We start from the raw sequence: 18,133 nt of genomic DNA, 5'->3' as shown, positions 1-18,133 counted from the left end.
AACAGTGAACAATTCTGCAATATGATGCAAATAACAGGGAAAATTTTTATGCATTATCGCGTGTAACAACTGCCAACAAACTGCGATAGGATGCGTAAGATCAATGATGATCATCCGGGTATAAACATAATCCAGTGTGTTTCTTAAAACACAGGAACCAAAATTCACACTTCCCTCGTGTTCAGAGATGAACACATCATCTATCCTGCGGGGAAAAGTCACAGAGCTATGTCATTTTGCCCTGGTGATTTATTTATATTACAAAAGACAGGGGCTTGTTACAGCAAATGTAAGAATGAATGAGCATCCTAATCCTGCTTCGAGATTGCATGGGCTTGCAAAAACTCACCTGATGCACCAAAACCTCAGTTGGATAAAAGGGAAAAAGAAATTGCTGTATGGAACCAATAAACCAATCAATTATCGATGTTCCTCAAGGGAGTAGGGACTCCAACCATCGTGAGGTGTACTCGTATGAGACAAATGTGACAGCACTAGCTGGAGCAGATTTTATTAATGAGGGGAAGATGCCTTTGTAGAGACCATGCCAACCTTCGGAACGTAGGATCTGTTGTAGGGCATGGTACATATTCTTGTATCTGTGGTTCTCTACTCGTGCCCCATACTTCGGATGTCTCTGTAGACCTTCAATCTGCAAGGCAAGAGCAAGTTTATTGTTGTTTTCAACCTAAAGTTGAACATGTATAGTAGCAATGGAATAAATAATACACATTGAGAAGACTCTTATTAGAATGTTCATGTAGTTGAAAGATGACCCCAATTATTTGAATGTGCAATGACATCTGAGATTCTACTTGATTTAGATGACCATTTGAGATTGATAAGTAGAACTATCTTCGTATCTATTTTGAATTGATTAACAGCTCCACCAAATCAAGGTCTACTTTGAAGTGCACGTGGCAGTCTTGGGAACAAATGCTTGAAACACCCGCAATATTTAATCCTAGGCAGGAGGTATTCCAATTTAACACGTTAAACCGATATAGATTGCCACAGAAAAAAGAGAACCTGTTTGGAAAGCAGGAAAGTCTTCACTCATTAGTTTTGACTAAAAGGATCATGTGAGAAAATTATAAAAACTAATGTCAAAAGTGACATCCCTTATTTACTGATCCATACTGGTCCATAGGAATCAGTTAAAGTAGTAGCTCAATTTCACCAGGACAGGGCCATACCAACCTGTATTTATTGATTTGGGTACAAATTGGAACGCAGACCGTCCCATTTTGGGGATCTGATCCCCATTTTATTAATGTCAGATCATTGATTTGTTTCCCTTTTTCTGGTCTGCCACTGGCTGGCCATCACTAACCGCCTGCCACATGCTTTATCTCCGATGCTTCTTTTCGTCTTCCACCACTGCCTCCTTTTCCTCCTAGTTTTTCCTTCTTTGTTCTCCCAAAACCCTCCTCCCTTGGTACCATGGTACATGCCAGCATACGGTGTCAGTATGCCGGCATGGACCACACCCGTACCAGTCTGATCCTGGGACTGGTACAGAGCATATATCAAAATTTTCTTTCCTTATTCTAAACTATTGTCCATTGATATTGAAGGATCTAGATTGGATGTACAAAGTACTTTTTTTAAGTCATCCTGCATTACCTAATGGTGTGATTCATGAAAGTTACCTAGAATCTCTTTTTGATATTGAAGGATCTAGATTGGATGTACAAAACAGTGTCTGCAGTACTTAACTGTACCGCCCTGTCACGGACAAACTTCGAAACAGGATGTTTGATGTAATGCTTATGTATGTCCGTGTCTTTTGGCATGTTCATGCCTTGTACAGCATGTAGAGGGGCGGTCGAAGGCTTAATAGTCCCACTTTAGTTGGGTTGGTGGCCTCTTTAGGCTTGTAAATAAAGGTTGTGTCATGTGAACACGTGCGAGAGATTCTCGGTCTGTAATAGACCATTTTACCCTTTGTTGTGCCACTGTTCAGAGCTTGTAAAGTCTGTTTGTAATTTGCATTGTCTATGAAGTGTTTTTCGGAGATGTTTGCTTGTGGATCCCGATTGAGGCGTTCTCTCTAACCCGTTCTCTCTTTTGTTGGTCCTAAGGGACAATGGGAGGCTGACCTTTGCGGACGGACACGCAAGGGTGCCGCACGACTTAGGCAAAACCAGCTAAGTCCGTGACAGCCCGGTACGGGCGGTACGTACCGGTCCGACAGGTGGCCGATACGCGGACCGCCTGTTACCGGTCTAAGTGCACTGTAGCAGTGCTACAGTACTCGGCACATCTGAATATACCGCTCGGTATACCGTATCGTACCGGTACCGAGCCCAGGTCGAAACACCGGTACGATACGGTATTGCGAACCTTGGTACAAAGTACTTCTTTTAAGTCATCCTGCATTACCTAATGGTGTGATTCATGAAAGTTACCTGGAATCTCTTTTTGACCACATCAAGAGGGTGACATATGACTTTGGCGCATGCTCCAGCTGCCAACCCACATAGAAATAACTGGAAGCTAGAAGGAGAGTCATCTCGCCTCACTGGGTTAATATTGGAAAATCTGTATCTATTCCATGCCTGTATGTAGGAAAAATCACAATTCTGATTATGATCATATGATGAAAGGCTAGCAGATATAAAGTAAAGTAACAGTTACACAATCTTAAATGAATTGATGTATCATTTAAATTTATGCTTTAACCTACCAAGATATATAAATATAATAGACACTAGAGTGGTTAACCCAAATTCTTTAACAGAACATGCCAGCAGAACTAACATATAGATAAATGTATAAATATTTATATACATACATTCATACTTTTATATATCCATGTGTATGATATGTGTGTTTCTATTTACTAATCTGCATACTTGTATATGTATACTAATATTTTTTTATCTGATACATATTAGAATATTGAATTCCAACAAATCTGTATCCTTAATCATCAAATCCTTGTTACCAATTTAGCATGTTAATATGGTAGACACTATGTTTAACATAAATGAATATACATAAAAATACAAATACATGCAAACTGCTAATACCTATTTGGAATAACAGTGTTGTTTCATTCACTACTTGTACAATCTAATATGAATTTAGATGGTAGAATTTGTGCATTCCAATTTGCAAAGTATTTTAAGATACCAGGTATGCAAAATTTTTTTATGATAAAAAAATTCTCAAAGCTGAAAAGACATTAATTTTTAGCTTTGATGGAATGGTACATATGCACAAGATGTATGTAATTGCATAAATAGAACTACCAAATTAGTTATCTGATATTTCCACTGATAGAATATAATATTTCCAGTCCAGATGTTGCAGTGTGTACAGGTTGCTATTAGTACAATTAGATTATGGTTAAGTTCCTGTTCCATCAATTTATGCCAGTTCAATTGTAACAAACACCATTGATAGTAGCTACAATGCAACACTTGCTACATACTATCAACCTTTTCAACGAAGTAAAAAAGAAAACACAGAATTTTCAAAGTTTACCATCATCCATCTCTTGAAAGTGTCAAATGATCCAATCTGCAGGCCGGCATAAGGAATAATTTCAACAAGTGTAGGCGATAATCCGGCATATAATCCCCGTATACCACGAGTTCTGATTATGTCAAGAAAAGCAGATCTCATGGTGGAATAGACCTACATACCATCATAAGATCTCACAGTCACCACCCAGACTCACAATGCATTCAGTGCTTAAATTGCAATGACTCAAGAAAATCTCAACTTTAATTAGTGTAGAAAACTTCACTATCATTGAATATATTGGATTCATTTATAGACACAGGATAAACTTTTCCTCAGAAAAAAACAGATTGAATAGACATTCCATGATGTACTGATACAATTATAAAAGGAAATCCCAGTTGCAGACTTTCTAGACTAAATAGTAGCTGACCGCTGGACCAGCAGAGACAAAACAATTGGTTAGATTATAGGGAAGAAGAAAAGCATGGAAGTCCGACAGAGTCAACAGTATCCAGAAGATACTAAATAGTTGCATTTATAACAATCCAGATTTGAAGCGATGGTAGAATTTAGATAGTGCTACTTCTAAAAGGGTAGACAGAGGATCTAGTATCCCAATGGCAATTGTGACTTTCATAATGTGCGCTAGAGTTTAAAAAATAATTGATTTTGATGATGTGGAACAAGCTAAGTAGTATGTCTGAAGTACCTCCTACCTAAACATCTTTTGAAGCTATTAGTTGCGATGACTAGATACAAGAAAATAAAGGTTTAACATTTTTGTTACCCAATGTTTTCACTAAGCACTTGTCCAGGCGCCTAAGCGAGATGAGGCCTAAGAGCCTCATAACAAATCCGAGCGAGGCGATTCAATGAGGCACCACTCGAGAATGCACCTTAGTCGAGGCGCTGGGCGACTCAAGCTTGCGCCTAAACCAAATAAAGCAAGGATTCGATTAGACTTTGATTGGGTTCAATCAATTGGAATTAGAGTTGGCTCAACCGAACTAACTAATCAACAACTTACTCCCTCTCACTTTTGTGCCTAGTTCTTTTGAAAACAATAATGCAACTAGCTAGAATTATTTATGCAATAACTTTGTCAAAAGCGCTAGGCTAAGCTCTATAAGTAGGGTTCTCAACGGAGTGAGGCAAGGCAAGGAATGCTTCTCCCGTCCCCATCCTCATCTTATCCCCTACTCCCACCCCATTCCCCATTCAGATTGGGTGGGGACAGGGATCGGGAATCCCCACTAAAGGCGGGGAACCCACGAGTTCTCCACATTCTCCTAATTAATTCAAACTAATTCACAATTATAAATAATAATAATTGTTGAATGTTGAATCCATTCCTTGGACACAAGCCAAGGGAGGGGGTGTTACTATTGAATATTGAGATTGTTCTATCTAGTTCAATCGAACCAAATAGCTCACAAATAACTCGCAATCAACTTAACCAAGGTTCAACCTAATCTGATTTGAATTAGACGCGCCAAGCATCCGGGCCTAGCATCTAGGCCCATATATTAATGGAGTGGGGACGGAGTGGGGCTACTCTACCCATTACCATCCCATATCTGCACGGATAATAGAAAATACCCCCATCCTTGCTTATTCTCCACATCCCCACCCCATTAGGAGCAGGTTCCCATAGGAACAGGTACCTGCGGGCATAACTGACATCTCTATCTATAAGATATCAATGTCCATCATTAAAACAAGAACTTCAATCAAAACCTCTGTTTTATATCATTGCATATGCAAAATGATTACCACGAAACAAAAGTTACATGTATCTATCCATTTATAGATCACTTAATTAGAAAAAATAAATAATTAAATTAGTTCAAGAGCTCTAATGATCATTAGTAGGCCAACCTAAGTAGGGGGCACTCGGACCTAAACTCACCTCGTTTGAGCACATTTAAACACCTCTTGACATCATTATTTTATATGCAATTTAGCATAAGAAGGATTAGCATGGCCATCCATACCGGGCAATGCACCATCTATAGTTACTCCTTGGAAAGGTCAATGCCACCATGAAGACCAGTGCGTAGGCACGTTGTTTATTGTACTATACCTGACGCTTAATCAATAGCATAGATAGTATAGCATAATAGTGTTTAAGCTAGTTAAGACCAGAACATGTCCATGATATCAATACATGAAACTATGTGCCAAGTTCATATTTAACTGAATGGAGTTCCTGGGTGTAGAACGATAATTAGCTGAAAAGCTAAATGATTACATAAATGAATCTATTTCACCATTCACCATGAATGGAATGAAAGCCACAAGTTGTCACATCCAAGTCCATGTCAGCACATGCTGAACTCATGCTCAAGTAAAAGGCCATAAGGCATGTTCATCTTTCTTATGAAATTTTAAGATGTGCATGAATTTCACCCTTTTTGTATAAAGATATATGTGTATTCAATGTGAATTAAATAATTTTAGGGTATGTAGAATAAGTGATCATGGGATACCACTAAGGTCAAGAACACCTTTTCAGGTGAAGTTAAATTAGCAACTTCCTTCGTGACGAGTACCAATGCAAATATATTAGCCAGCATTGCAACTAATGGAGCCAATAAAATCCATTTTTTTATACTTTAATAGTTCAGATAATGGCAGTTTCAACTTTCAAGACTACGGATCTTTACAGCTGGTAAAATATAATTGAGGACATGGTGTTAGAACTACAAATTAAAGGCTGGATTTTTAACTTATACTTCAGATATCCAAAAGCACAATGCAAATCAATATATACCTTCGGCTCACCCTGTGATGCTAAAATGGTTCTTAGAAGATCGAAAGGATATGATCCTATTGTGGCTGCAAATCCCGCTAATGCCCCACTCAAGTAAGGCAAATAAGGACTCAACTTCAAGTGATCCTCTGAAAAGGAACAATTAATCAGGTAAAGCATGCCAAATGAGAATACTAAAACAAAGCAGACAACCTTGACTAAACTAATCGCACCAAATAATGCAAATAAGATTAATTGAAGTGCAATTATCACTACATAGAGATCCATAGAATATATGCTCAAAACAGAATAAATCAATAATCAACAGTCATAGATGCTGAAACATGCAGCATAAGTGTTCCTCAATATTCAGCAACATAAGTAGTGGTCATAAGAATTCCAAGAAAGGGTAAAAGCAACATAGTTTACAAAAAAGACAAAATTAATGATATAATTACCAATATGGTCATAGGCATGTAACAAATTAGGTAACTAGAAAAGGAATCCTATGACCAGCGTAGTTACATCTTCACATTCTATCCTTAAAATTATCAAAAGAAACAACAAAGAGATTAAGCAATATATCATATGATTAGATAAACTACAATGATATAAACTAGAGATTATCAGCGACAACCACACCAATTAATGCAAAACTAATAAATATAAGATGAAACATTCATTCAATAAGTCTTCAAAAATCATAATAACACCATGGTAATATAGATATTACTAAGGATTGAAATTTCGTACCGTACTGGAGTTTCGAGAATCGCTCGGTACGGTATGGTACTATATACCGAGCGAAATATTTCGGTATACCGCTCGAAATATATATATATATAAGTAAAAAAAAAAAATTTCGCCACGACGTCGCATCTTCTCCTCGCGACGTCGGCTCTTCTTCCCACGTGGATGAGAAGTCACCGACAGACGAGAAGGGAGAGCGGTGCAGGTACTCCTCTTCTTCTCCCTTTTCTTTCTTTCCCTTCTCCCTTTTCTTTCTTCTCCCTTGGTCGCCCCTCTTCTTTCTTCTCCTTCGGTCACCGCCAATTTAAAATGGGACGAAAACAATCCAATCGATGGTACCGCCCAATAGCGGGCGATCTGTGTATCAGTCTGCTAGCGAACTGGTACGTACCACCTGATATGAGCAGTATCATTCAAAATTAAAGACCTTGGATATTACAATGACTAGCAGATAACAAATCCACGAAATAAAATTTGAAACAAATGCCAAGACTATTTCAAACAATGAGGATTTTGGAACAAGTAACAATCTTAACTATAGTTCAAAATAATGTTCAATTGAGTACTCTAAACTCCATTCAACAAAGTCCAAAACATCAAAGCCATGAACAGTAAAGATCTATCATTGACTCCAAGACTTTGAGATCTTCTACAAGCAATGTTCTTGACCTAGTTAAATTCATGTCTAATGAATTTACAATACCACAATAACTTACCCATTGTAGTAAAAACTTAACTAAGTTATTTATGTAATAATTTGGAATTACTGAATTAGAATAATGGAATAACAAACCCTAACCTCAATGTAACACAAACCAAACTAAGTTGACACACCCCACATCTGCATCCATGCAACAACCTATAATCTTCCACATTCTAGGTTATATGGGTAATAAAGCATCAAAACGTTAGGGAGATACTAATGAATATATATATATATATACATATACATATATATATACATATATATATACATATATATATATACATATATATATATATATATAGTTAAAATTGAACGAAACAGAACAGAACAAATAAGCACATACAAATCTTTAAGCAGAAAATCAATCACCTCTCCCAAGAATTACATACCTGCCTTGGATGAACCTGCTGCAATAGTTTTCAATTTGTGCAGTACTGTGAATTGTATAGCAGTATAAGGCATGTACAATAGCAGAGCTGGAACATTCCCTCTCCAAAAGCCCTGTTTCATGAGACTATTCCAATGAAACCAGAACAAAACAACAATAACTCTCTTCAAATGTAAAAAAAATTGGGGCTACTTCATAATGTTTCCCTTAATGTATTATGTTGTCTTAGACTTCTAATACTCTTTATAGGGAAAAATAACATTAATTGCATTAAAACTTTAAAAGATGCAAAAATATATGAAGAAATTTGACACGGGAGTGTCTAATTTACTACAATCTGATCATATGAACCTTGATTATGATATGGTATTTTTTTCAGCCAACAATAATGCCTCATAATCTTTAACTCAGCCCACTCAAATATGATAGCTCATCAGTATATTCCCTGCACAAAGTTAAAACTGTTTCAAGGTGCTTTTCTTTATGACAAAGGAATGCATTAAAGAAGTTAGTTAGCAGCTGTGAACATTTCTTCATGACCAAGGAATGCATTAAAGGAGTTGGTTAGCAGCTGTAAACACTTAATTTCGAAATTCCCTATACATGAAGGGTTGTTTCATGCACTAGTATTTATTTTGGTGTTTAGGACTTAGAAAAAACTTTAGAAACTGATGATATTTTGTAGAAGCTCTCTTGGAGTTCTCGCTTAAACTCTGTATCTCTTGGATGCTTACTTGAGTGGTGAGTCTTTTATTTTCAGTTCTGTTTCCTCATTTAATTTCCTTAGGGTGGTGAACTTTCTGTTTCCCCTTGTGATTTTGAACTGGGTGGTGAGCTGTTTTTCGATTTTATTGAGTTCGTATATTTTCCATCCGAAAAAACTGTATTATCGGTTTTCTTTCGAGTTCTATTCTACTTTACCCCCATTCTGCATCACGCCGGTATCAGTCATCAGAGCTAAAGGCTAGAGATCATGGCAAGGCAGAATGGAAAAGATATAGTTGGTGAAGGTAGCGACCATGAAGAAGATGCTGAGTCGTTGAGGCTGCAACTACGAAGATTGCTGCGTAGTCTACAAGAAAAGAATGAAATAATCGAAGAACTTCAAAGTAGACAAAATCAGCATGAAAATGATGTCCATGAATATACTTATGATAAAGATACACCTCCTCTCCCAAGGGAGTCGAAAAGATGTCGGACAAGAAATAGAGTCCAAGACGAGTGATAGAATAAATATAACCCCAGATTGGAGATTCCAAAGTTTGAAGGTAAAATAAATGTTGATGACTTTATCGATTGGCTTAATACAGTAGAAAGAATTTTCAATTTTCATGAACCACCAAAACAAAAGAATGTCAAACTTGTGGCACTAAAACTTAGACGGAATGCATCTTTTTGGTGGGAAAATCTGAAGAAACAAAGAGAACGTGAGGGGAAGAGTAAGATCGTGACATGAGAAAAAATAAAAAGGGTGCTGAAGAGAAAATATTTACCTAACAATTATCGGCAAGAGATCTTTCTCAAAATCCATGATTTTAAACAAAAAAATCTTAGTGTGGAAGAGTACATTGCAAAATTCGATAACCTAATGTTAAAATGAGAGCTTGTGGAACCAAAAGAGTAAACCATTGCAAGATTCATAGGAGGTCTGAAGTATGAGATTGCTAAAGTTGTTCAACTGCAGCCATATTGGTCTTTAAATAATGTGAGTAAGCTGGCATTAAAAGTTGAAAAGCAACAGAAGTTTGAAAAGAGTTCTCGGTATGACTCAAAAGAAGGCTATACAAAAGTAGGAAGTTCCAAGCCTACTGTCCAAAGCAATGTGATAATGAAAGTGCAAGAAAAGGGTGAAGAATCTGGTGGGAGCAAAAAAACACCTAATTCTTCTACCCCAAGTGGCCGAAAATGCTTCAAATGTCATGGTTTTGGGCATATTGCTTCAAATTGTCCAAATATGAGGATTGTAACTTTGGTTGAAGATCATAGTGATGGAGGAGAAGATAAAGCTGACGACGAACCGAAATACGATGATGATGATGAGGAAGAGATTACTTATGCAGATCATGGTTTATCTATTGTATTGCAACATAGCTTACAAGTGTCTTATATGGCCGAAGATGAAAGTTAGGTGAGAAAAAACGTGTTTCACACTAAATGCACTTCTCTTGGCAAGGTGTGCTTAGTGATCATCGACAGCGGCAGTTTTGAGAATGTGGTATCTTGGAAACGATGCAAAAGCTAAAGTTGGATACAACCCCTCGTCCACATCTGTATCAATTACGTTGATTGCAAAAAGGAAATGACATCAAGGTAACTAAAAGATGTTTAGTTTCGTTTTCTATTGACAAATATTATAAAGACAAAATATGGTGTGATGTTGCTCCAATGGATGCTTGTCAGTTGCTGTTGGGAAGACCTTGGCATTATGATAGAAGGGTGTTGTATGACGGTTATAAACATACTTACTCTTTTAAGGTGAATGAAAAGAAGATTGTCTTAGCTCCATTACAACCTTCTGAAATCAGTGCACCAAAAAAGGAAGTTAGTGCTTTTATGTCTTATGATGAATGCAAATGTAAATTAGACAAGGGTGGTCATATTTTGGCCCTAATGGTAGTAGAGGAGAACGAACAACATAAGGAGACACCGATAATCATAAAACCAATCCTAGAGGAATTTTAATATGATATACCGGAAGATATTCCACATGGCATTCCACATTTGAGAGGCATCCAACATAACATTGATCTTATTCCGAGGGCAGTTCTACCTAATAAGGTAGCGTACAGAATGAGTCCCAAGGAACATGAAGAACTTCAAAGGCAAGTTGAAGAATTAGTGAAAAGGGGTTAATTCGGGAGAGCATGAGTCCTTGTGCGGTTCTAGCCTTGTCGGCGCCTAAGAAGGATGGTTCTTGGAGAATGTGTGTGGACAGCCGTACTATCAACAAAATCACAGTGGATTATCGTTTTCCCATTCCAAGGTTAGATGATTTACTTAATCAATTATGTGGTGCTTCTATTTTCTCTAAAATTGATTTGAGGAGTGGTTATCACCAAATAAGAATGAGGCCTGGAGATGAGTGGAAAACAATATTTAAAACTAGAGAAGGCTTATATGAATGGTTAGTTATGCCATTTGGGCTATCTAATGCTCCTAACACTTTTATGAGATTTATGAATCACATACTTAAGCCATGCATTAGAATATTTGTTGTAGTTTACTTTGATGATATATTGGTATACAGCAAGAGCGAAGAGGAGCATATGAATCATTAGAAAAAAGTCTTTCTTATTTTGAGGCAACAAAAGCTTTATGCTAATTTAACGAAGTGTGATTTTTTTACATCTAGTGTTGTGTTTTTGGGGTATGTTGTTTCAAAAGATGGAATCGTAATGGATCAAAGTAAGGTAGAAGGTATTCTCAGTTGGCCAACACCTGTTTCATTGCATGATGTGAGGAGTTTCCATGGCTTAACTTCTTTTTACAAAAGATTTATCAAGAATTTCAGCTCTATTGTCGCTCGAATCACCGAATGTCTAAAATGTGATAAATTTAAATGGACTAATGAGGCTAATGATGCTTTTGAGCTTTTAAAAAGAAAGGTGACCGAAGCTCTTATCTTAGTTCTACCAAATTTTGACAATGTGTTTGAGATTGAATGTGATGCATCTAATGTGGGAATTGATTCTGTTTTGAGTCAAGACGGAAAGACGATTGCATTTTTTAGTGAGAAGCTGAATGATACAAGAAGAAAATATTCTACCTATGATAAGGAGTTCTATGCCATATATCGAGCTTTATCTCATTGGAGTCAGTACCTTCTTGCCAAGTCATTTGTGCTATATTCAGATCATAAAGCATTAAAGTTCATAAATCACCAACACAAGCTAAACAAGAGGCATACAGCTTGGGTAGAGTTTTTGCAATCTTATAACTTTACAATTAAGCACAAATCTGGTGTTCAAAATGTTGTTGCTGACGCATTGAGCAGAAAGTATTCTTTATTATCAGCAATAGAAGTCAAAGTTGTTGGATTTGAGACGTTCAAAGATCTCTATGAGAATGATGTGGATTTCGGCTCAATATGGCAGAATTGCAAATCAGGTTCCTTTCAACAATTTTCCATCCTTGATGATTTTCTTTTTCAAGCTAATGCTTTATGTGTTCCATCTTGTTCTTTGAGACAAGTAATTCTAGCTGAATCTCATGATGGTGCTTTGGGTGGACATTTCGGTAAAGATAAAACTTTAGCTCTTATTCAATCAAACTTCTATTGGCCAAAGATGTTTAGAGATATGGAAAGACATGTAAAGCAATGCCGAGTGTGTCATTTGGCAAAAACAAGAAGTCAAAATTCTGAATTGTACACTCCATTGCCTGTGCCAAATGCTCCATGGGTGGAAGTGAGTCTTGATTTCGTTTTGGACCTGCCAAGAACTCAAAGGAACAAGGATTATATCATGGTTGTTGTTGACAGATTTTCAAAAATGTCTCACTTTGTTCCTTGCAATAAATCGAATGATACATCTCATATTGCTGATTTGTATTTTAAGGAGATTGTTAAATTGCATGGTATTCCAAGAGCTATGATGTCTGATCGAGATTCAAATTTTATTAATCATTTTTAGAGAACTCTTTGGAGGAAGCTGGGTACTTCTTTGAATTTCAGCAGCTCGCATCATCCACAAATCGATGGCAAACTGAGGTAACGAACAGAAGCTTGGGAAATTTGCTTAGAAGCTATGTTAGCAAGAATATTAAGCAGTGGGATCTCATTCTTCCACAAATTGAGTTTGCCTACAATCGTTCTATCCATCATAGTATCGGTAAGAGTCCTTTTGAGGTTGTTTATGATACTAATCCTGCTAGTCCTTTGGACTTAATCCTTCATTCTACAACAAAGCAATTTAGTGGAGATACTGATGAAAGAGCTAAGCAGATAAAGAAGCTGCATGAGGGTGTGAAAGCAACCATTGAGAAGCAAAATGAGAGGTACATGCATGCTGCCAACAAATACAGAAAACATATGGAGTTTAATTCAGGTGATTTGGTCTGGATTCATCTAAGGAAGGAGAGGTTTCCACCGGGCAAATTTGAAAAACTAAAACCAAAGGCTGATGGTCCATTCAAGGTGCTTAAGAGAATTGACAAAAATGCTTATGAGATTGAGCTACCTGAAGATTACAGAGTATCCCCAACATTTAATGTGGCTGATTTAAATTCTTTTTATAATCATGTTGATGAATTAAACAAGGACTTGAGGACAAGTCTTTTTCAACCGGGGGAGATTGACACGGGAGTGTCTAATTTACTATAATCTAATCATATGAACCTTGATTATGATATGGTATTTTTTTCAGCCAACAATGATGCCTTATAATCTTCAACTCAACCCACTCAAATATGACAACTCATCAACATATTCCCTGCACAAAGTTAAAGTTGTTTCAAGGTACTTTTCTTCATGACAAAGGAATGCATTAAAGGAGTTGGTTAGCAGCTGTGAGCATTTCTTCATGACCAAGGAATACATTAAAGGAGTTGGTTAGCGGCTGTGAGCATTTCTTCATGACCAAGGAATGCATTAAAGGAGTTGGTTAGCAGCTGTAAACACTTAATTTCGAAATTCCCTATGCATGAAGGGTTATTTCATGCACTAGTATTTATTTTGGTGTTTAGGACTTAGAAAAAACTTTAGAAACTGATGATATTTTGCAGAAGCTCTCTTGAAGTTCTCACTTAAACTCTGTATCTCTTGGATGCTTCCTTGAGTGGTGAGTCTTTTATTTTCAGTTCTATATCCTTGTTTAATTTCCTTTGGGTGGTGAACTTTCTGTATCCCTTTATGATTTTGAACTGAGTGGTGAGCTGTTTTTCGATTTTATTGAGTTTGTACATTTTCCATCCAAAAAAACTGTACTATCGGTTTTCTTTCGAATTCTATACTACTTTACCCCCATTCAGTATCACGCCGGTATCAAAATTCAAAGCAAAAAATGTGTACAATTTATAAAGGAAACAGTAAGCATTCTTGGTTTTTCCACCATTAGCCAATCAACTATTTTAATTTTTCTTTTCTTTTATTTGTGGATCCAAGAAGAATAAGTATTGTCGATCTGTTTCTGTGTGCACCAAATTTTGTGTTAGAATGGCAGTGGGATTTCAATTGGTGTTCTTTTTTGAATTGGACCTCATACCTTGCAATATCAATTTATTCCAATATGATATGCCCAATCTGTGCCGATGTCAATTGTAGACGGATCCAATTTTTGCTGATTTCTCAGCCTTGTAACCAAAAATTTGTTAAAATCAGATAGAATCGATCAAACTCAATCAGAATTGGATGTTTTTAGCCAATTTTAAATTATTTGATAGCCTTTAAAAAAGCAAAAGAAGAGGAGAGGAGTGAAGGGAAGGGGAAGTATAAGAATGTAGTTAAACCAGAAGAAAATTAAAAAAAAGGAAAACATCCTAGTTACTACAACCATGAGTATGACTTTGTTATTCAGTACAACTTGTCATCTTGCTAAATGATATAAAGTCACATTTTATATCAGTAATTAGACCATATATGTATCTTGTTTGTTAATTTAATAGTAATTGGCACATCATAAATTCCATTTGTGTTATATCAATTACAAGTGCACTTTACCATAATTTCATATAATTGCATATCAAATTGCGATAATATGCTTAACCACTAAGATATGTTATGCCATAATCCATAGAATTGGATTATACTGCTTGAAATCTATCTAGTTAATTAATTTTTATATTTTTATGGTCCACTTTATTTTTTACAATTTAGATAAAGATGAGCTAGTGGCATATCGATCTATATATGCATACTAAATATGCATAATGTGGTGACCCAGCCACTAACACAGCTCTCACTTTCTTAAACTAATTTAATATCATCTGAAAATGAGAAAAGGACGGGAGACGTTTAAGGGGGAAGAGAAGAGGAAATTGAGAAAAAATATAGAGAATCTTTGTTTATTTTTTCACATGAATCAGAAGCATCTTTGTGAATCTATTTGAATTCTTTTTGCACATAAATAATTGAAAGAGCTATTATTCTTTTTTTCTTTTACAAACCTCCATATATTCTTTTTAAGCCAGTATTCCAGGGAAGTCCTTACACTTATCCAAATGAAGATTTTACTGAAATTTCATGAAAAAATGACTTGACCTGAACAGAATATGATACACCTTTTCATTTTTACCTCATACACCCACAAACTCCATTTTCCTTCCTCTTTCACGTTAAGAACTTAAACATGACAGTCTCCACAAGTGCATTTCCAAGACAGTGAATTTGGAGTAAGGACACATGATCTTTAGGAGCATTTCCAGCGAAAAGCTCAGAGAGCTACGAGATAGATTCTAATTTCATAATATAAATGGAATACTTGCATGCAGAATCTGATTTGACCATGATCTCTGCAATCCAGGAATAGAATGAAAGACATCCGTCTTTTTTAAAGCCATGGCTACCAGATCATCCAACACCTTGAGAGGATTGGTGATGGTAGGAAAATACGTCAAAAAATCAAGGATACATGCATCTAAGTCAGATCATATTTAAACTTCAAAGCCATACAAATAAGTCATATTTTCATATTATTTTCTTGATAAAATTAAAGGACATACTTAAAAAAATATTGGTGATGATAGAGAGAAATTATAAAGAAAAAAAAACAAGAATCACATTGTCTACAGAAATTCATACCGTCAAACCTTCCTCTCGTAAAATGACTTTAGAAGATTGCAAAATTCCAGTATATTTTGAGGACCCATATGAATCCCTATGTAGTAGTGCCCATGAGGATGTTGGCTCTAACTGAACCTGAAAATCAGCTACTAAAGAATTTATTAGTTATGCTCGAGCATAGAACAAGGTCCAGAAACATGAAAGTTAATCTTTCTACCTTAAATAGTGAACAAGGAATAGGAAAGAAAACACTCTTTGAATTATAAATATATCTAATTCAAACAAACAAGGACTACTTCATTCTCAAAGGAAAAGCATTACATTCAGTTGTAACTATTGAAAACAATTATTGCACTCAAAAGAAGAAAACGATTTTATTAGTGTAAAATGTCCACCACATGATTGCTATGCAGTAAGGAGGCAGGATGCTTTTAAAAATTGAAAGAAAAGGCACTTATGAATTATGTTACTATATTTTATGCGTAAAATAAGGTCTTCCCATCCAAAATCTAGAGCATTTCCTCTAATAAGCTTTGGCTGCCTTAAACTTACAGCAGGAGCAAATTGAGTGGAAACAACATAATAGCTTTAATACAAAACTTCTTATATTAATTATAAGGTAGAAAAGCAAAGTACTTGGATAGACAACAACCTAATGGATTAGCGAAAGTGTGGAATACCAGACCTAAACACCTTATTGACCTATAAAGTAGTATAACCTATAAAGTAGTAGAGGCTATCAGCTGCTAATATAAATACAAACAAAAAATAAATTATAATTTAAATATCCCCATTCTCAAGGAAAAGTTTAAGTGATGCAATGAGGCTCTCAACTTTATATTCACATTGTGGTTATGCAAGTATAAGAAAGAAGTCTTCACACGTACAAAGTGAAGTAATGATTTTTATGGAGTCTCATTTTCAATCATGACTGGGACTCTGGGAGGGCCATCAATATAGCAACAAGAAAGAACAAATATTACCAACAAGCAAGTGAAACAAAATGTTTCTGTCTGGACGATGCATCACCGTTAATAATTTCTTCATTTATTTCAAGCTTCAATGTGTTAATCAATGAATCAAAGTACACAGGAACTCTTTTCCTTCCAATATGCAGCAAGCATCCACTTAATCTACAGACCAAAAAATAAGCTAATTCCAAGGATCAAGTGGATTTACTCTTTTCTTTTCCAAACGAAGACCCCCACGAGACATTATGGCAAAACTAGGAGTCGGTCACATAATAGATATTGCCTTAGAATTCAGTAGGGCTAGCTTTCCACAAGGTATTGTACTTGATACAAAGTCTAGGAACATTTAGTCAATATAACAAAACAAAACCAATCCAATCATATAACCACTTTCTTGTGCCCTTTACTACGACCCTTAAACCTAAAGTACAAGACGCGCAAATTCTTTCGAACAGACAAAAGATCATCAGAAGAAAAATCGCTTCAAAGACAATAACTGGATTTATCCAACGAAACAGAGACGAACCTGGAACCTAATCTTGATAACGTCCAACGGGGAAGTCACCGTCCGGCTGATCCCACCAGAGATGGCTCCGGCCAGGGAATCGATCAGCGCCCGCCTCAGCGACCCCGGCTCGTCCATCCGCGAAGAGAAGGCTATCCCCCACGCAAGAGAGTCGGGAGTTCACGGAAAGAACAGATTGATGGAGCGCGTTGTTTTGGACCAATTCTCTGACTCCTTCCTTCTATGCCTCAGAATCATTATATATTAGAAAGTCAAGTAAATTCCACAAAAGGGTGCCGTGTCGGTGCATGTCTTTCGACGCATTGAATGGTCAGTGCTGAAATTTTATTTATTTATTTGGCAATTAAATCTCATGATGAGTTGATTGAATGTTTCAGACGCATTATATATATATATATATATATATATAATATTAGACGCATAGATTTGAATATATAGTAAGTCGTGGGTTTATATTAAATTCGACATCCTAATGAATGACAAATCAGGAACAGTCAAAAGGTTAACATGGTCAACATTTAGTGTGCATTCATAATTCTTGAGTGAAATAAAGAAAATAAAAATTAATATAATTTGGTATGAATGTTTATTATTGTTTATCCACTTCTTTATATCATTTTTTTGTGGCCACTTAAATAATGCAAAAACTATAGATAAATAGACACGTCGTTCAAAATATTGATTTTACGGTTATATTCTTTTTTAAAAAAATAAAAAATAAGGAATATTTTCATATTCTTTGTTCTTTCTAAATAAAAATGGTTAAATAGACTTATAACCCCATAACTGATTTATATTTCACTTAATCTTCAAGATATGACAACATCTTTAAAGGTCATACAACAAAAA

General features: G+C 36.0%; 1 protein-coding gene across 2 annotated transcripts; it reads right to left on the bottom strand.

Annotated features, from left to right (window-relative positions):
- Positions 1-88: 88 nt before the first annotated feature.
- LOC135584948 (mitochondrial thiamine diphosphate carrier 2-like) lies at positions 89-17,515 on the bottom strand. 2 transcript variants are annotated; one of them, XM_065121980.1, is made up of 7 exons: positions 17,285-17,510; positions 15,806-15,922; positions 8,072-8,183; positions 6,248-6,375; positions 3,493-3,645; positions 2,412-2,561; positions 89-652 (listed from the first exon to the last, which is right to left on the bottom strand). In XM_065121980.1, exons 1-7 carry the CDS (start codon positions 17,399-17,401, stop codon positions 434-436), a joined length of 996 nt encoding a protein of 331 aa, XP_064978052.1. In that variant the 5' UTR covers positions 17,402-17,510; the 3' UTR covers positions 89-433. The 2 variants fall into 2 exon arrangements, with proteins under 2 accessions (XP_064978052.1, XP_064978053.1); XM_065121981.1 differs by lacking the exon at positions 2,412-2,561 and having other exon boundaries at positions 17,285-17,515.
- Positions 17,516-18,133: the final 618 nt, after the last annotated feature.

This window comes from Musa acuminata, chromosome BXJ2-8 (assembly GCF_036884655.1).
Source record: "Musa acuminata AAA Group cultivar baxijiao chromosome BXJ2-8, Cavendish_Baxijiao_AAA, whole genome shotgun sequence".
Lineage (NCBI taxonomy): Eukaryota > Viridiplantae > Streptophyta > Magnoliopsida > Zingiberales > Musaceae > Musa > Musa acuminata.
Note: the sequence above shows the minus strand (reverse complement) of the source record. Positions and strands in the feature narration are given on the sequence as shown.